The sequence below is a fragment of the Castor canadensis genome, chromosome 8 (assembly GCF_047511655.1).
Source record: "Castor canadensis chromosome 8, mCasCan1.hap1v2, whole genome shotgun sequence".
Classification (NCBI taxonomy): domain Eukaryota; kingdom Metazoa; phylum Chordata; class Mammalia; order Rodentia; family Castoridae; genus Castor; species Castor canadensis.
Window position 1 is genome coordinate 143,581,558 of NC_133393.1, and position 20,221 is coordinate 143,601,778.

The 20,221-nt window shown below is 39.6% G+C and overlaps 1 protein-coding gene across 1 annotated transcript; it reads right to left on the bottom strand.

Annotated features, from left to right (window-relative positions):
* Positions 1–249: 249 nt before the first annotated feature.
* Positions 250–19,987, bottom strand: Rtcb (RNA 2',3'-cyclic phosphate and 5'-OH ligase). The gene is made up of 12 exons (XM_020183369.2): positions 19,802–19,987; positions 18,420–18,498; positions 17,161–17,228; positions 16,370–16,469; positions 12,490–12,646; positions 10,537–10,693; positions 9,398–9,557; positions 7,960–8,135; positions 7,177–7,365; positions 6,373–6,483; positions 4,573–4,692; positions 250–665 (listed from the first exon to the last, which is right to left on the bottom strand). The coding sequence occupies exons 1-12, from the start codon at positions 19,976–19,978 to the stop codon at positions 558–560; spliced, it is 1,602 nt and encodes a 533-aa protein (XP_020038958.2). The 5' UTR covers positions 19,979–19,987; the 3' UTR covers positions 250–557.
* Positions 19,988–20,221: the final 234 nt, after the last annotated feature.

Genomic DNA, 20,221 nt, shown 5'->3' on the forward strand with positions numbered 1-20,221 from the left:
TGACAGACACCAGCAAATATTGTGCTACAGACGAGGCAAAACTTTGCCTTGTATTTAGAATATGAAAGGCAGCAAGACTAAGAAAAATTATTTTCTCTTTTGGGCCCCTATTCCTTACCTCCCCAATACATCCTCCTCAACAAATCCCACTATCCACTCATCTAATGTCCTGGGTGCTCTCCAGGTGAGAAGGGGATTTAAGATTTTGCTCAGTGCAGGGGTGGCTCATAGATGGACAAACTCAGCAAGTCAAAACCTTTATATTTAATAGAATGCTCTAATGACACCTACTGGGATATAAACAGAACTTGGTGTAAAGAATAACCGAGGAGGAAGCACATTCATCCCTTTCCTGATGGGGAAAATAGCCCCTGAAAGGCTATTTTACAACATTGGCTCCCGGAAGCGGCAGCCTCCCTGTCAACCATTTTGGCACGGGGCAGTTACAGCTGCACACTTTGGAACCTGTCTGGTCTTGAGTGTGATGTCTGAGAGTGTTTCAGTCCACTTCCATTTTGTGACAGTTAGTGGTATCCGAGGGCCTGTTGGTTAAAGTTCTACCCTTTGATCACAGCGATTGGTCTCAGTTTTATGGCCTTCTTGCTGATTCCAGCGTCATGGCAGGTATTCACCACATCTGTCACATTCTTATAGGACTCAGGAGCCTACATGGGAGGAATTAAACACTATAAAAGTTGATCAAAAAAAGAGGATCTTTCAAAGCATCAAACTTCACTTGTAACTGTAAGAAATACACATTAAAGCAATACTGAAGGCTTCTTTTGCTTATCAAGTTAGCAAAACTTAAAAACATGAGTAAGTTCAATGTTGGTAAGGGATAGTGACAGAAACACTCTTACTTCGTTTTATATTTTTTTCTGTGTTTCTAAAAACTTCTTTGAAGAACATGTATAACTTGTACAATTAAGAAAAACAGTAGTTAAATAAAACATTCACACCAAAACATGCCAGGAAGGAAATGTGCCAAACCATGTTCGTGATAATTATCTCTGAATAGTAAAATTGTTGGTAATTTTTCTCTTTATGTATTTCTGCAACTGTCACAATTTCTGGGATAGCTATGTATTAATAACTTTCTCTTCACAGAAAAAGTTACTCTGAAGAGAAAGTTATTAAATTCATATATATAATTAAAACTATGTGTGTGGATATGTGCACATACTCTCAGAATCTGTCTTAGTCCTTCCTTCCTACCCTCATCTACACTCTTGCCACCATTAGAACTATCTCACTGCATCCCCTCTCATCTCTATTCATGTACAAGGTTAGGGTGCCCAGATGGATCCCACAGGGCTCTGTACATACTCTTCTATCCCATCTCCCATTCTCTCCCAGTTTCTGAAACTTTCCCATTGTGGGCTCTGATCTCCTTCCAGTGAATCAAGTGCAGAATCCTTTCCTCCCCTTCTTTGTATACTCCCTTACTTTGCTTTCACATTCGTCTCCCCTAAGGATATTATTTTTGCCTCCAACTTTCTGAAAGTAGCACTAGCTATTTTCTCTAACAGGGTCATGCTACTGGACCTGGAAGTAGAGTAAGGTCCTCCTTGCTCTTCATGGCTATTTCCATCCTCTTTCCTTCCTCTTTAGGCACTTTCAGCTTTGAGTCCTGCAGTAATATTATACCAATCACTACCTTCTACTGCAGTTATCTGCTACAGTCTGACTCACTCCCCAATGTTACTTGAAGATTTCTAGCTCCTGGCTCACTGTCACCCTCTCATGCTATGGTTCAGAATGATTTAGTTATCCAGGAAAGGATCCTTTCGGTATCTTTGCTTCTTAGTCTCTTGATTTGTGGTCCTCCAATGGTTGCTGCTTTGTGTGCCTCCACCATTCACTCTGAGTACTTGTCATTGTGACTACAACTCCTCCAAAACCTCATTTTCAATCATCCCAGGTGATTACAGCCTGCATGTCCTGCTCCCTCCCTTCTGTCCTCCATCTGCAATACTCTTAATTTCACTAGGCCCTATGGTACCTTTGTACCATCCTCAGTAACCTTGCTTCTCTCTAACTGTGCTGTAACTGTGGCCCTAGTTAAGGATAACTCAACACCTATTTTATGCCTGCCCCTTCAGAGTTGAATGTAGATGAAAACACCCAAATCACTGAATTGAACTCAAGTAAACCTTTGGTGCTGCCTGCCAATCACCCAAAATGTCATGGGTCATTACTCTCCCTCTCCTAGATGACTATTTCATACTTTCTCCTGTGCCTTCATTCTCAATTGCTAACCCTTCTTCTAATTATGCTCAAACCAAAATAAAATAGAAGCAACCAGTCAGAATTTTCAAGAACTCTTTCATATCTTTCCCACCTATCTGCAGAGAAACCTTCTCTCCTTTTATTAAGAAGGAATTATCTGTGCTCCGGCACAGACCAACCCCATTCACACATATACCAGATTCCATCTTGTCTCATCTTCTCAAACACAATGCACTCCAGTAAGTAATCTTCCCCTCTTTTCTGCATCATCTATTTTTCTGTAGTCTTCTCATCAGCATTCAAACACACTAGTCAGATCATGCCATTCTTTTGCTCAAAATCCTTCACTGGGTTTCTATTTCACTCAGAGTAAAAGCGAAAGTACTTTTGTAAAGTGGAAAAAAAAAAAAAAGAATCACATGATCTGGTGTCCCTCCCTGTCTGGCTTCATCCCCCTCTTGTGCTTGTCACACTTGTCCTATTTGCTCTCTTTTAACACTCCCTGCACAATCTCAACTCAAGTTTTTCTACCCGTTCTCTCTGCCTGGAAAACTTACCTCTAGATATCCATGGTGCCTTTTTCTTACTCCCTAAAGCCTTCCATGGCCACCCTATTTAAAACTGCACCCTCCCCACCGCTTCTTATGTCCTTTCCCTGCTTCATTTTTACTTGCTAGCACTTACATGGTCATTAACCCACTGCACATTTTACTATCTGGTAAGCAGTTTTGTTCACCATATTATCACCTAGAAGAGACAAAAACTACGTGATGCAAGTAAACATCCCAAACATCAACAGTGGTTAACTCCAGCTGGTCGAATTCTAGACGTTTTTTGTTTTCTTTTTTGTATTTCCCACATTTTTTTTTGTTGTTGTTGTTTTGTGAACTCAGGGCCTACAGCTTGAGCCACTCCACCAGCACTTTTTTTGTGATGGGTTTTTTCAAGATACTGTCTTGTGAACTATTTGCCAGGGGTTGGCTTTGAACTGCGATCCTCCTGATCTCTGCCTCCTGAGTAGCTAGGATTATAGGCATGAGCCACCAAAGCCTGGCTATTTCCCAAGTTTTTAATTAAAAATGTAGTATTCTTAAGAACAGGGAAAATTAACAGTTATTAAATGATGAGGCTTTGTCATACTCTGACTCAACAGTTCTACTTTTGAGACTTCAATCTAATTATTAAAGGACCTGGAAAAAAGCTTCAGGGACAAAAATACTGATTACAACTTAATTTATAGCAGCAAAATCCTAGAAGCTACTTAAATGTTCACTATGGGCAGAAACTAAGATCCTCAGCTGGCAGAATATTCAACAATGACTAAAAGGTACCACAGACAGTTTTATAATTACTAAATTTTAAAAAGAACAACAAAATGTCATACATAACTAGAACTAGCTTTAAAAAAATAGCACTCAGGGAAAAAAATACGGTGATAAGTATCTCGGCAGGCAGTCTAACCCTTGCGACATACCCCCAGCCCTTTTTTACTGGTTATTGTTGAGATATGGTTTTGTTTTTTACCCAGGCTGGCCTGGACTGAGATCCTATTAATGTTTCCCGCAGTAGCAGGGATGACAGGGGCGTACCACTGCACCCAACTGTTAGTTGAGATGGGGACTTGTGAACATTTTTGTCTGATCTGGCATCTAACTTTGATACTCCCCAACTCTGCCTCCTGAGTAGCTAGGATTACAGGTGTGAGCCACTGGTGTCCACTTTGCTTTGGTTACTTTTAAAATAAGGTCTCACATTATGCCCAGGCCAGCCTGCACTGCAATGCTATTTGTGCTTCCCCTCTTAACTGGGGATGACAGGGGTGTGCCACCACATTCAGCTATTGGTTGACATGGAATCTCATGAACTTTTTGCCCTGGCTGGTCTTGAAGCATGATCCTCCAGATCTTTACCTCCCAAGTGACTACGATTACAGGCTTGACCTATTGCACCTGGCTTTTTCCTTTAAATTTTTAAGAAGTTATGTGCATCTAATTTAAGTATGTATGCATACATACCTAAACAAAATGTTTCCTCTCTGTGAATCAACCAAAACTTTCTTTGAACATTTCCCTTTTCTTTTTCAAATTTGCTTTCCAACTGAAACAGAAGTATATAACTGTGGCAAAGCAAGGTTAAAATGCATCAGCTCAAACTATTTTTAAAGATTACATACACGGAGACTAGATATAGATAGTAAAAATCATTTTTATGGATGTGGCTTGTAATAAACCTCCAAACAAAGGACAACATAAAACCAGAATGAGATAAACCAAGGAAGACAAACTGAAATGAAGTCATTAATTTTTGCAATACCAAAAATTGCTGCCTCAAAATTTCTCTCACCTCTTCCATAACCAGTTTGGGTGAAGCAACACGGATTGCAATTCCCATATCTGCCAATTTGTCCAAGACATCTTGGAAATCTAAATTACGTCGAGATTTTGCTCGGGACAATGCACGACCCTAGAATGAGAAAAGAGATGGGGAAAGGAATGAAATTCACATAATAAATTCCAAGGTAAGTTTTATCTTTGACCCCAGCAATTACTTAAGCCATTTTCTTCCTTGATTGTACTTATTTATTCATTTATTTTTTTCTTTTTAAAAAAACTGTATCATTGTTATATTGGGGGTACACTGTGCCATTCACAAAAGTATACTTATCTGTTTTTGAGACAGGCTCTCAGTACTTTGCCTACAGTGTCCAGGCTGGCTGGACCAGCTAAGCTACTTGAGCGTCCAGACCACTGCCAAACTTGATACGTGTTTGTGTAGGTATGTATTTCAACTAAAAAAACCCTACCTTTCCTTACCACTTTATCATGCCTCTTATTAGAAGTCTTGTCATATCCTTTTGGAAAATAAATTTCTATCTAAAGGTTCTGAATTTAAAGATTTAGTTTTGAACTCAGCGCCTCGTACTTGCTGGGCAGGTGCTCTACCACGAGTCATGTCCCCAGCCCTTTTCTGTTTGAATTATTTTTCAGGTAGGATGTCTTGTTTTTTGCCTGGTGCTGGCCTCAGACAGCAATCCTACCGAGGCTCCCATGTAGCTGAGATCACAGGTGCATACCCTCATACCCAGCTTATTGACTAAGATGGGGGTCTCGTTAAGTTTTTTGCCTGAGCTGGCTTTGAACTCTGACCCTCCCCATCTCTGCCCCTTGAGTAGCTGGGATTACAAGTGTAAGCCACTACCCCGACCATGAATGTGAATGGTGTCTGTTGTCACAAAAGCTTTGTGCTCTTTATGATTTAAAATTTTCTGTACCCCACTTAAATTCTGAACCAGCTAAATCTCTGTTGTGGGACTGTCCTGTGTATTACAAGAAGTTTAGTAGCCTAGGGTCCCCTACCCACTAATATTGGTAGCACACTTCCCCAACCCAACCCTGTGAATCAAAGATGCCACCAGACACAGCCAATGTTCCTAGAAGGGTATTTCCCATTGCAACACTACCTAAGAATAGGGGCTGGAAAACTATAGCTTATCGGCCCACCACTTGTTTTTGTAAATAAAGTTCTACTGAACAGCAGTGGCCACTTACATAGTACTTACCGTTACTTTTGCACTAAAATGGCACAGCTGAATAGCTGGTACAGAGAACATATGGTCCCTTCAAGCCCTAAAATATTTACTACCTGGCCCTTTACATAAAAGTTTACTCATTCCTGCCTTAGAAGATGAGAAGCAACAAGTAAAATGGGTGTGCAGACTATATATAGTCTGATTTGCAAATAGGGCATGCCCCTCAAACCCCTCAAATCTTGAGCAGACTATCCATGAGAAAGAAGCAAATTCAGTGAATTGCTATTATAAACTATGACATATATTTACATCTGTTGAAGTTGTATCACTTAGAGACCACTTATAAATTCATCTAGAGTGATAACTTCCCAGTCTGGATGTTCTGGTGAGGAACAGCCCCTGGCCTTCCTATGACCTCACTAAGGTAGAGGTACTAGGTGACTTTGTTCAGTTCATTAAACAATATATATTATGGAGAATAATTTCTAAGAGAAAGCTATGACAGACACAAACCTCAACTTTGTTAATGCTCAATCAGGTACATTTATCTATCAAAATGCGAAACAATACGTAAACTAAAGACAGCATCTCTAAGAAAGTTCCATTTTCCTTACCGCTCCATGACAGGTTGTTCCAAAGGTCTCAGTCATGCCCTGTTCAGTGCCAGTGAGAACATAACTACAAGTTCCCATGGTGCCACCAATTAGCACTGGTTGTCCGGTGAGCTAAGGATGCATACAAACAAAACAGGTTATAATTTAGAAAAGCATAGGCCTTTTATGCTTGAAATTTAAATTTTCTTGCAGTACTGGGGGTTAAACTCACGGCTGTGTCCCTGCTAGGCAAATGCTCTACCCCTTGAGCCAAGCTCCCAGTCCTCTTATATTTCCTCTTGCACTGCAGAACTGTGAAAGAAACCTGGGCCTCTAAACCCATTGCTCTTACAATTATATTAAGATACTACTTTGATTTTTTGATAAGTGGGAAAGAAAGGAAGAGAAAGGGAATAAAATGTAAGGGTCATGAAGAACAGAGAAGACTGACTGTATGGGGAAAAAAAAAAATCCCAAAGTGGAGGCAAGTACTAGAAAAACCATCCTGAGCAAAGCACTTGCTATTTGTTGGCTTCATTTCCTTATCTGGAAAATGAGAGAGTGGCTGAGCCTAATCTTTATCCTGTCTTTCATTAATTTCAAGGCCTTAGTTCATGTTAGTGGAGTAAAGTATCGTCAGTGCAGTTTTTAGACAGCATACTGCAAGCACACATGATGCAGGAGGAATCCCTGCTGCACAGAAGACTGGCAATCTGTTCTCACGCATGACAGAGTCTTTTCTTTACACAGCTATTGTTTTCCTGCTTAAATGCATGCACATTTAGAATGACCCCTCTGCTGAAGAACAAATGCAGGGCTATGCACCTGGTAATCAACGGCAATGAGGGGGTGATGGGGAGGGAAGGCACGGGTAGAGCCCTTCCTGTGCACCAGCAGCGTCCGCTCCCTTCCGCCCACCACATGCTGCTCCACCTTGGCGATATTGTGAGAAACATCATAAATCACGTGCAGGTCCAAGTCGTCAGGGGTCGTGTTGAAGACCTTGGCAAAGGCCTAGGAAGAACAGCTTGTTAAAAGCATCCAGAAACCAGCTGTGCAGAACTTAACTTATTAACTATCAGCTTGTGTGTTCCTAAGGAGAGAGACTTCAGAGTTAGAAAAGAGCAAAATTACTGATCTTCACCTAAAGGAGAGACTACCCTTTAGGCCACACTCCAGTCTCTAAACTCCATCTCTGGCTGGAAGGCCGCCTGACTGCTCTCTTAATCCCACCCTTCAGAAATGCTTCTTTCTCAGCCCTTTTAATCTCAGCAAATGGTAATTCCATTCTTTCTGAGGCTGACAGCAAATTCAGGCAATCATTTTGGCTTCTCTTCTCTCATTTTCCAGGTGTGCCTGACATTGCTGATTTAGTTTAGAACACCAAAACCTTGGACACTTCTCCAGTACTTTTTTTTGGGTGGGACTGGAGTTTGAACTCAGGGCCTTGCACTCTACTACTTGAGCCATGCCCCTAGTCCCATCCCAGCATTTTGAATGTTGTGCAAACTTCCACAATCAAACTCCACTTCCTTTTATTTGACTACGACATGTTTTTAACACACTTAACTTCATGATGATTAACTCAGAAGATCAATTTTACTGTACCTGACGGGTTAAGAAGGTCATGGAAGAGCGGTTGACCCAGGCATAGTTCCCGGCTGCTGCCATTCCTTTTAGGTAGTCCTGTCCCTCTGCGGAAGAGATCCGAGCACATGCCAACTGACGGTCATTGACTATAATTTTGTCTCTCTTCATGGCCTTTTCCATAGCTACTAAAGCATCTGGAATAAGAGAGCAACAAGTCCTAACCAGTTAGGTTTCCTTAAAGAAATCTGCATAAGGGAAGACTACATTCAAATTTACCCTATAAGGGAAAAATATAACTTTCCTTTTAATATGTTTCTGAGTTCATCTATCTGCTCAGTCAAGATGTTTGTTGAGAATCTTCTCTTTCAGAATGGGTGACATAAACTATGTAGGGGTACAAACACAGCATGTGCTTCTAGAAACTTTAAGTGAGAATGAGATGTGTACATAAATACCAACAACATGGTCTATTCTCTCCCCAACATGTGAATGAATGAGTATAGAAGTAGTAATACACATTTTTTATTACCATCATGGTTTCTAAAAATAACTTTTAGTGCCTTAATATGAAAGAGCTGGAGAAAAGTTGCTAGATCTGTATGAAAATTGTATTCATGACAAAGTGCAGAAAGTTACTCAGCAGAAAGTTACTCAGCACAAAGTTCTGAAACACTAGCTAATGAATGCTTCATGCACCTGCTAGATTATACAGCTTTGAAAGGGTCAGGCTGGCACAAATTATTAATTCTCACAGGATGAAATATAAATACAAGGCTGCACTGCAACATGAAATTTAATGTTTATAGTTCCCATGTTTACATTCTTTTTCATATTCATTAATTGCTTCACATATCCGAGAAGCCATCCAAAGTCATCCATGTCCCTGCTTCTTGCTTTTGTTTGTGCTTTTTTGTCATGAATGTCCTTTGTGTGTGATTGTTCAAAGTGCAAGGCTCAGCTCAAATGTTCTATCCATGAAGCCATCTCTGAGGTCTTTTTCCTGAACATGTTATATTTATTTTCTCTTTCTACTACCTTTTATCTTTTTGTTTCTTTGAAACATGTCATTGTCATGAAATAATGACTTTATCTTAAGTCCTGCACAGCAGGAACCTGATACTTGGTCAATGAATGCCTACTTCATCAACTCCACAGCTTAGTCTTGCTCTTTCTTGGCAAGATAGTTAACAGTAACTCCTAAGAGTAAATGTAACAATAACTGGAGGTAACATTTATTGGATGCTTACTAAGCACTAGGTACTCATTTAAGTATTTTACAAACAATAATTCACCATATGAAATGATGATTATAACTCTTTTTTTTTTTTTTTTTTTTTAAAGATGAGAAAGGCCCAATGAAGTTATTTAGGTCACAAGTTAGAAGAACCAGGATAAAAACCCACGCAGTATAAACTACATTTTGGTGCCAAGTAAAAAAATGAGGTCTAGAGTATACCTGTGGCTACTTGGTGGCCCAAGCCTCTGCTTCCGCTGTGGATCATCACGCACACCTGTCCCTTGTGGTCAATGCCCATTTTCTTAGCTGCATACTCATTGAAAATCTCATCTACAACCTGGATTTCTGCATAGTGGTTGCCTGCTCCCAGGGTCCCCAACTGCAAATGTAAGAATGATAAAGTAACTTCTAATCTGGTTTAAAGAAGATCCATTTAAAAACAAATAGGTAAAAGTAAACACCATGACCAACAAAATAACCATACAAATAATGTTTTATGTAACAAAAACATTCTAAGCCTTAGAAATGCTTCATTCACTTAAAACAATATTCCACACAATACTATAGACCAGCTCCTGAGATCTATTCTCATTGTATATGTGAAGTGTACACACATAAAAAGCATCATGAACCAAAAAAAACCCCCTGCCATTAAATGACTCAAGAACATTTTAAACATCATTAAGGGTCAAATTCTACAAAGAATGACGGTGGATGCTGATTCTGAAACAAGATTCCAATGAGTTATGATGCACCTTTAAGTTCAGAAACACCCACCACTGAAAGAACATACCTATAACCAGGTATATTCTAGACAGGCAGAGAACAACAGTGCTGGAAGAGTCTCAAAGGTTGCCAAATTTTAACTATTCCAATTTTTCAATAGGAAAAATGAGCCCATGCGAGGTCAAGAATCTCACTCAAGGTCACAGTGAATGGGTGGTGGCAAACTTATCACAATTTCAAACATCTGGTATTCTTACTTCTTGGACACCACAATTGACAAGGTTATGTCTTTTTATCTTAGATGCCAGAAAACTTGGTCCTATCTACAGAATGTCAAAGTATGTCCATATATAATTTTGGCATGTTTTGTAAACCTTACAATCATATCCCATTTTTTCCTATCCACTTCTAATTTATGATACCTATGCTATTTTTTATGAATATTTGCAAGCTCCTGGAGTTTTTTTTATCTACTTATGCCTGATGCATAAGTAGATTTGCATTCTTTTTGATATACTGTGAAAAGTCCCAAGGGTATGGTTATTGCATTTAGCAAAAAGATATATAGATTTCTTCCCCCAATAAAAACTAAATATGGAAAAGTAACATGTAGTCCTTGAGAAGTCAGTTACCTGAGGAAGGCCTCTTTTCTTGGCTCTAGCTGAGACCTTATTGGGGTCAGCTTGCAGCATCCTTCCATACTCCTCGCAGTGTTCCTTGTCTTCAGCCCAGGCATAGCCTTCTCTTAGGGACCAGTCCACACCCATCTCCAAGGCCTCCTCCAAGTCTCTGAGTGAGTCATATAAAGTCTAGTTATTTCAAAGCAAAGTCAGATCAAACCTAAGAAGGACCACATCTCAAAGGGCAGAGAGACAGACTACAATTACCTCCTATGTATTAGGCCTGTGCTAGCTACACAGTTATGTTCCAGCACTCTAGTTGTAAGGAAAGCAGTCACATAAATATCACAATATAAACTGGTGAAAGTTTCATTTGAAATGGTTATAATTCTTCTTGACATTTATATAGTCTGCTGCACTTTTCAAATCTTTTTTTTCCATTGGATTTGCCTCTCCTATCCTGAATTCACTGAGGTTGTGATTAAACAGCCAAAGATTTGTAATCTTGATAAATTATCACTATTTACCACTAATTTTACTACTATACACCTTTGTTAATAATCCACAAAAAAATTACAGTCCAATAATAAAATGTAAACCTCTTCTGACACAAATTTTAAGGTGGATTACCACCTTTACAAAGGTATTATGTGGCTTTATTGCAACTGCAACATTAAATGCTTAGAGTGAAGAAGCTTTAATCTTCATCCATGGTCTACCTTCTTCTAAAACATGGTCAGAAGAGATTATAGCTTTCAATATTCCATTCCTTGCTACCGTAGGCACAGTCCATTTTATGTATTGTTAGGATAAAATTCCTACCTAAAATATTTATGAAGAGGCCTGAAATTCACTGTTGTTTTTCAAAGTGAGGCTACATGTTAGGATCATCTGAAATCACAGAATTAGTGTCTTCCAAGTATATCAACTTTATGTCAAATGTCTGTTTTTAAATATTTTCTTTTTTTTGGTGGGAAGGAATGTATAATGTAACAGGTAGTAGCTACAATATTTCTGTATGCATATATACTTGGAAAAGAAGCAAAATTCACATGAATTTTAAAGACAAAACAGAAGATACCAAAGGAACATTGTTGACTTGAACTTGTTAAGCACACTCTTCTGCTACTGAAGTACTCTGCAAAGTTTAAGGTGCAGTTTTGAGAACAACGACACAGTCCAGTCCAGTCAACGGCTATCTGAGAGGCGGCCATACCGTAACCTTGTATTTAATTCTCTACGCAGCTGAAGCACACATTCAGTATGTTAACTCAAAAGGAGGGTTGTGAGTAAGTTCACTGACAAAAGGGAGTGGGATTCAGAATACAGCTTCTGAAAGAGTCAAAAGATCTTTGGTTTGAATCCTGACATCATTTACTAAGTTTATTTATTACTTTCCTCAACCTCGACTTCTTTTCTTGTAAATCAGGGATACCTGAGTTATTGTTTAGATAAAATTGTACGATACCACAGTGCCTTACATTTAGGAAGTACTAAATAAACAGTAGTGGATATTATTCCATTATAAATATTATACTATGTCAAGGATTTTTCTTTCTCCCTTTATTTTTTGCAATGCTGGGGATTGAACTGAGGGCCCTGTACATGAAGTGTAGCTCTGAGCTACAACCCCAGCTTCATTCTTTCTTTTTTAGAAACAGGGTCTTGCTGTGCTGTTCAGGCTGACCTTGAACCCTTGGGCTAAAATGATCCTCCTGCCTCAGTCTCCCAAGTAACTTGGACTACAGGCCTATGCCACCACACCCAGCTCAAGGACTCTTCTAGTGAACATCAGTTAACGAATGTCTCTCATAAATGGGCTATATCTCACGCTTATAAAACCAACTCATTTATATTCATAAAAGTGACTGAGCAATCTCCATCTCTCAAGCGTCCACATTAGAAACAAAGCTGAGGGTCATGTGGTTTTTCTCCCATTCCATTTGCTAGAACTTGTGCTCTTACTTGGCGTTCATTGGGATGACACCTTTTGATCCCACCCCAACAGGAATGTGGTCAAACATAGCTTGGGCAAGTTGCTCCTTCACAGGCTGGACATCACTTTCATCTAAATTGGTTCTTAGTAAGCGGACACCACAGTTGATGTCAAATCCGACACCACCTACAAAACGTAGAAAAGGCAATTAGCAAAAACTGATGGTTAAGCAGTTGCTACCTGCAGTTTCTTACAATTAATATAGGGTTAAAAAGATACCCATTCTCCTAAGGTAGCTATCAAAGAAGTAGGCTGCTGAGTAAAATCTAGTGACACTGAAATAGTCCAAAGTAAATATGAACTAAAGGTACTTGATGGGCCAGTGAGGCCACAATGACCAATGAGGTACCACGTCAAACAGGGATGACAATATGAGTAATGCTTCTCTCTTTTTCTGACTCAGTTGCCAGGGGCCAGTGAATTCTATTGTTTTTTTTTTCTTTTTTTCCCATTTGTTTTTTTTTCAAATAACCAACTTTTGGCTTTGTTGGTCTTTTCTATTTATGTTTTAATTTCATTATTTTTGCTCTTAATTATTTCCATCTCTTTTGTCTTTTAGGGTCTAATTTGTTCTTTTCTCTATCTTGAGCTATTTCAGCCTTTCTTTTTCCCTAATTTGTGCATTTAAGACTACAGTGTATGTTTGCAGTCAAGAATAGTATTAATAGTAACTCAAAATTTTTCAACTTATTTTTAAAACCATTTTTTCCTGGCTTTATTGATAAAACTGACAAAACTGTTATATTTAGGTACATGTGATATACACAGATACTAAAATGATCGCCACACTGAGCTAATTAACATATCTTTTTCCTCAGTTACCTCTCTTTATCTGGTGAGAAAACCTGAGATCCACTCTCTTAGCAAATTTCAAATATTCAATATGTTACTGTTAACTATAGTCACCATACCACACGCCAGGTCTCCAGAACTTAATCATCTTCTAACTGACATTTTGAACCCTTTGACAAACATCTCCCAAATCACCTGTCTACCCTATAGTTTGGCAAGCAACATTCTGCTCTCTACATTTAGGTGATGTAATGTATTTATTGCACCCACCTACCCACATTTTCTTCATCATCTGTCAACAGGCACTTAGGTTGTTTCCAGACCTTGGCTATAGTGAAGAATGCTATAAAAAACAAGGCAGCACAGTCATCTCTTTGAGACAGTGACAGACTGCGACTGCTGGATCGAAGGGAAGTTCTATTTTTAATTTTTTAAGGAACCTTATCGGCTATGCCAATTCACGGTCCCCGACGGTGCACAAGGTTGTTCTTTTCTCAACATCCTCAATTTTTAGATATAGCATTTGTTATTAAAATTCAAAGTATTTTCTAATTTCCATTATGATTGTTTTGGACCCATGGGTTACTTAAAAGCATATGGCTAAAGTTCAAGTATACTGGCGGATTCTCTAGTTTTTTTTTAGCAGGGTCTGGGCTTTGAACTCAGGTCTCATGGTTGCTAGGAAGGCGCTCTTAGTGTTTGAGTCACACCACTGGCCCAATTTTCTAGTTTAAAAAAAGATTTCTAACTTAATTCCACAGTGATTCAATAATATTATCCATATCAGTGTTTCTTAAGTGTGGCCCAGAGATTTGGGGATGGTTATGGAGGGTCAAGAGCCTTTCAGGTCTGTAAAGTTAATTTTATAATAATGTTAAGACATTGTCTTTTTCATCTTTCACTTTTAATTTATTTATTTATTTTTGGTTTTTGAGACAGGGTCTCCCTATGTGGCCTATGATAGCCTTGAACTTACAATCCTCTTGCCTCAGACTCATGAGCGCTAGGAATACAGGAGTGTACCACTACACCCAACTTCTCTTTCACTCTTATTTTTTCATGAATATTTGGTAAGATTTTCCAAAGGCTATATGACATATTTTAACATGTTTGCTCTGATAACAAAAATGAAACATGTACTTGTTTTTGCATTTTAAAAATTTCTCAGTATTCTACTATTTGATCCAGCAATACCACTCTTGGGGATATACCCGAAAGACTGTTACTCCAGAGGCACCTGCACATCCATGTGTATTGCGGCACTGTTCACAATAGCCAAGTTATGGAAACAGCCAAGATGCCCCAGCACTGACGAATGGATTAAGAAAATGTGGTATCTATACACAATGGAATTTTATGCAGCCATGAAGAAGAATGAAGTGTTATCATTCGCTGGTAAATGGATGGAATTGGAGAACATCATTCTGAGTGAGGTTAGCCTGGCCCAAAAGAACAAAAATCGTATGTTCTCCCTCATATGTGGACATTAGATCAAGGGCAAAAACAAGGGGATTGGACTATGAGCACATGATAAAAGCGAGAGCACACAAGGGAGGTGTGAGGATAGGTAAGACACCTAAAAAACTAGCTAGCATTTGTTGTCCTCAACGCAGAGAAACTAAAGCAGATACTTTAAAAGCAACTGAGGCCAGTAGGAGAAGGGGACCAGGAACTAGAGAAAAGGTTAGATCAAAAAGAATTAACCTAGAAAGTAACACACATGCACAGGAAATCAATGTGAGTCAATGCCCTGTATAGCTATCCTTATCTCAACCAGCAAAAACCCTTGTTCCTTCCTATTATTGCTTATACTCTGTCTTCAACAAAATTAGAAATAAGGGCAAAATAGTTTCTGCCGGGTATCGAGGGGGTGGGGGGGACAGGAAGAGGGGGAGAGGGTGGTAAGGGAGGGGGTGAGGGCAGGGGGGAGAAATGACCCAAGCATTGTATGCACATGTGAATAATAAAAAAATAAAAATTAAAATAAATAAATTAAAAAAATAATTTGAAAAAACCCTTAAGAAATTTCTCAGTATTAATTTCTAGTAAGGTAAATTCTGACAAAAGTCTTTGAGATCAATCTTCAATGATTTTAAAGAATCATAAAGGGTTCCTGAGCCCAAAACATTTGGGACTGCTAATGATTTCAATGGTTTGAAATTTAGGACCTGCTTTACGGCTCAGCGCATGGTCAGTGCGTTAAATGTTCTGTGCGCACTTGAAGAAAGCATATGCTCAGCACGGCAGTATAGGGCACATATAACCATGCGCAAATTAGAGGTCAAGAAGTCAAGTTTGTAAGACTATTAGTTGTATGATACAAATCATCTGTATCTTTACTGAAAATTGCCATGACCTCATGAGAAAAACTGTGCTAAATATTAGGAGAACATATTCCTCTTAATGCCTTAGTGGTTTTCCTGTGCCTTCAGTTAGGGTTTTGCTTTTAAATTTTCAGCAAGGGATTGGTCTGTAACAACTTAGTCCACTATTGCCAGAGGCAGAATGCTGAAAATGTCATTTAAATTTTCATTTTGCATTCAGACTCTTTGAAAGCAAAAGTATTATTTCTGATATGGAATGTTTTCAGTGAACACATTCTGTAACCACAGAAGGATATATTTATATTTATATATAGAACTAGAGGTGAATACATACAAAAATGGTGACAGCAAACACTTACTGAGTACTTCCTATGTGCCCAGCACTGGCCTAAGTATTTTATGTAGCTGAACTCATTTAATCCTCACAATACTGCAGTGTGATAAGGTAAAAGTAACGTTATTGGGCCCTAAGAGGTAAATGTGTTACAAAGATACAAAATTCACCAGAGAAATGTTTGTTTTATAGGCAATGGCCAAATAATGCTTGATATATGGATGCTTTGTTTGATATTTTAATAGCTTCTAAGTGTCTACAACTAATTTTCTCAGTAATGAGAGGAAAAGAAATGATAGAATACAGTGAGACTGAGAGATGCACACAGAGAGGCAGTTCTACCTTGGGAAAGCTAATGAGCTACACATCTTACAGCAGACATGCAGTGAGTGACCTTACCTGGAGATACCACTGCTTCAGGGTCATTCATATCAAAGGCTGCCATATTCCCAATGGCAAACCCATAGCCTGAATGGACATCAGGAAGCCCAATAGATCGCTGGAAGAGAATCAGAAAGTGAAATACACCTGACTTACTTTGGTTGCTTGATGAACCTAATACTGATTGTCAAACAGGCTGCAGGCTGAAGCACTAGTAAAATCAAGACTTCTTTTTACATTTCTATGGTGGAAATTAGGTGTAAGAACTACTAATCACAAAGCCAATTATAGTGAGAAAAAAATCTTTTCATGAAGCCTTACTTTTAACCAAGGAAACCCAAAATAGAGAAGCCTCAGAATAACAAGATATGGGAAGACCATCTCTGCTATTGTCACTGCCCTTCTTTCCCAAGCATGTGCATAAGAGCTGTGTTGTTCCCGCTCCCTCCACTCAGTCCTGACTCCTACACTTATTTTCTTTATGTTTCTTCTCCAACTATCTTCTTGAATAGGGCCACAGTGAAAACTACAATTGTGGTGAACTGACCAAGGAATAATGTTACTATGACAAAGAAATGAAAGAACATAAAAACTTTGTTAAAGGTTCTCGAGTGCTTATAGATTCTACTAAAGGCAATCAGGAACTGAGATGCTAGCCAATTCAATTATTCCTTAGGTTTTATAATTATTGCTAAATGTTCAAAGGTCACTGTCTGAATGATATCACAGTCTGTTGGCGTGGTCATTCATGTATCTCACAAATTGTAGACAAGAAACAGAACCGATTAAACTTCTGAACTCTGACTCACATGAACAATACCAGGCAGTGCTGCCACGTTGCCAATCTGTTTCATGGCTGGTAGGAAACCACCAACACCTGAAGACAAAAATTTAGTCTTAGACATGTTGGATTTTCAGCATTAATTACATTCATGTTTCTAGACTTACATGAAGGGGTAGTAGTTAAGGTTACTAAAACAACAAAGTAAAGGACTGTTGGAAAGCAAGTGGGAAGGGAGTTTATTCAAGAAGAAAGCACATATGCAGGAAAGACCAAACCACTAGATTAAATACAAATATGTGTATACCAGGAGAAGTTTGCTTGCAAATGTTACATAGGAGATATAATAAAACATAACTATTAACCTTTATGTTGTCAATATTAAAATGTATTATTTCAATGTTTTACATAAAAAAGTTAACAGTTTTAATCTAAGTGACAAAGGGCAATGAGGAAGAACTGGGCAAACAATGCCTTCAGAATCAGGGGATGTGGGGGTCCAGTCCAGCTTTGTCACTTGTTAGCTGTGTTATTTTATTAATTTATTTACTTTTGGGCAATACTAGGATTCAAACTCAGGGCTTCACACATGCTAGACAGCAAATCTACTTGAGCCACACTTCCAGCCCTAGCTGTGTCATTTTAGACGAGTACGCATACCATAGAAAGTCTTTAGTTTGCTGATCTAATAAAAGAAGCCAAAATTACATGATTTCTATTCTACCATCATCTTTAGAATATTATCTTAGTGCTTCATAACATTTATCTCTAAACCTTGCTGCAGCTATGTGAGATAGGGGTTAGTAAGTCCTATTTTACAAATCAGACAACTGAAGTTCACTAAAGCTAATCAGGGTATTGGTTAGGAATACTGGTTTTGAGATCACTTTTGGGTTGAATTCTGATGCAGTTATCAAGTTATGACCACAAGCAAATTAAATCACTTATCCACACTGAGCTTTGACTTACACATCTGCAAAAGACTGACAAAGATACATGGACAACGAATGTAAAGCACTTAGGGAAATAACTGGTATGAAGTACAGGATAAATGGTAGCTCTTGCTACCATGTGCTTAGGTTAGCTGAGACACAAACCAGGCCCAACCACCTCCAAATTCTTTCTACAAGACCAAATGGTTAGTAATGTGATCACAAGTAAGGAAACACTTTGGTTCATTTCAAGCCTTTACCCTTCCTTTATATTTAAAAAATCCAAAGTATTTGGAGTTACTATTTACTCAGACTATATAGCTCCACTTGTACAAGTAAAACTAATGTTACTTACCACCACCCCGACAGGCATTCCTCAATTCCTCAAACATTAATTTCTCCAGCGCATCATTCACATAGAAAACTCCTTCAACCTGGTACCAGGAAAAAGGAAAACTATCTGAACACATGTTCTTGAAGTAAAGCACAGTGGACAAAACACACTGTATGTAGTATTTATTGTTTTACTTTGTACAAAACTTTCATATTACCTTAAACGACAACAACAACAAAAAAAGCCCTTCTACTCAGACTGAAAGATGTTGAAAAAGTTCCAGATTGTGGGGCATATTTGATTTGGAGTTAGACTAGGGATGCTCAACCAGTAGCTTCTATGTAAATATTACAAAATCTAAAAAACTCCAACATCTGAAACACTTCTGGTCCCAAGCATTTCAGAAAAAGGACAGTTATTCACCCTTTATCTTACAATCTTCACAAATTGTTTGAGGAGATAAGCTTACTCTGACTTGAACATTACACAGTGTATACACACTGAACACTACATGGTGCCCCTAGGATATACTCTTATTAATGTGCCAATTAAAAAATAATAAGCAAATGAACTCCCATTTCCCCACAGAACCGAAGGGAAAGTGGAGCACTGTTTTATCACCGTGGATTTTTTCACTCCTCAGTGTGTGCTGACAGGATACAAACATCTGGTAAGCTTTGACAATGCATCAGAGTGGAACGGTTAATTGGGAACCATTGAGCAAGACACAGGACTGCAGTCCTTACGGGATTTCAAATGCTACAGAGGCACCAAAACCTCACAAATGTTTTCTTCCTTCCCATTAACGGAAAACATAGCACAAATGGCAATGCAGCCTAGCAAAGGCAGCGAGCTCAGGGTTTCAGTCTCTGGTTTTGGGCTCCCAAGTCTCCCCGAGGGACACATCGTCGCCGCAGAGGGAACTGGACATGACGTCTTGGCCGAGCTCTTCCGAGGTGGGTGTAGAAAACCGTGTCACCTGCTGATCCTCGGGATCCTTCTGCGAAGAGCACATTCAAAACAAACAACCCGTAACCTGTGCCTCTTGCCTGTTGTGAGGAACGGAACCGTTTGATTGCAAACAGGGAATGAGAGTGCTAAAAGCGTGGTTCAGACAGCGATCTGCGGACTCCATGTTCCCCCCCCCCCCACTCCACCCAGGACTGGAAAGTCTGAGGACCCGAGCCAGCGCACATCCACCATGCGCTCAGGAGACCGGCGTGTGAAAACGCTGTGCAAACGCCCGCTCCGTGGGTCCCAATGTTTGGGGGCCTCTCCCGCGGGTGGGGCGGAGGGAGAGGGGTCCCGGGGGAGGAAGTGGTGCGGCACGGAAGCGGGAGATCCTGCAGCGGGAGAGTGGGGGAAGGGGCCAGGCGACCCGAACGCGGAGGGCCCCGCCTCACCTGCATGTTGGGCACGAAGCCCTTCTTGATCCTCCAGCAGTTTTTACTGATCTTGTCCAAGAACTGCAGCTCATCGTTATAGTTGCGACTCATGGTGGCAACAAAGTGGCGTAAGCACCAGCTCCCACTATGAAAAGTAGCTGTCGCACAGTCTGCTTGCGTGCACGCAGCGCGCATGCGCGGCAGGCCGCGCAGCCGAAGGGCGACGGCGGGCGCCGAGGGCCAAAACTCTTCGTTTCCACGTGCCAGTCGCTTTCCTCTCGTTAGACTGCCGTCTAGCGTTTGCTTTTCTTGGATCTCTGTATTTGTTTAAGTTGGCGAGGCTGCAGCTGAGCTCAACCAAGTAGTCATGTGTTGTTGTTTGTGTATGTTATGTTGTTGTTATGTTATGTTATGTTGTTTTTATTGGTTTTTTGAGAC

What these genes read in the sequence shown, in the direction of transcription:
- Rtcb (XM_020183369.2), bottom strand. Translation starts at nt 19,978, where the DNA reads ATGCGCGCTGCGTGCACGCAAGCAGACTGTGCGACAGCTACTTTTCAT. An exon ending in GCTTCGTGCCCAACATGCAG is followed by an intron (nt 18,499 to 19,801) that starts GTGAGGCGGGGC and finishes TCCTGGTACCAG; the next exon opens with GTTGAAGGAGTTTTCTATGT. An exon ending in CACTGCCTGGTATTGTTCAT is followed by an intron (nt 16,470 to 17,160) that starts GTGAGTCAGAGT and finishes ATTCTCTTCCAG; the next exon opens with CGATCTATTGGGCTTCCTGA.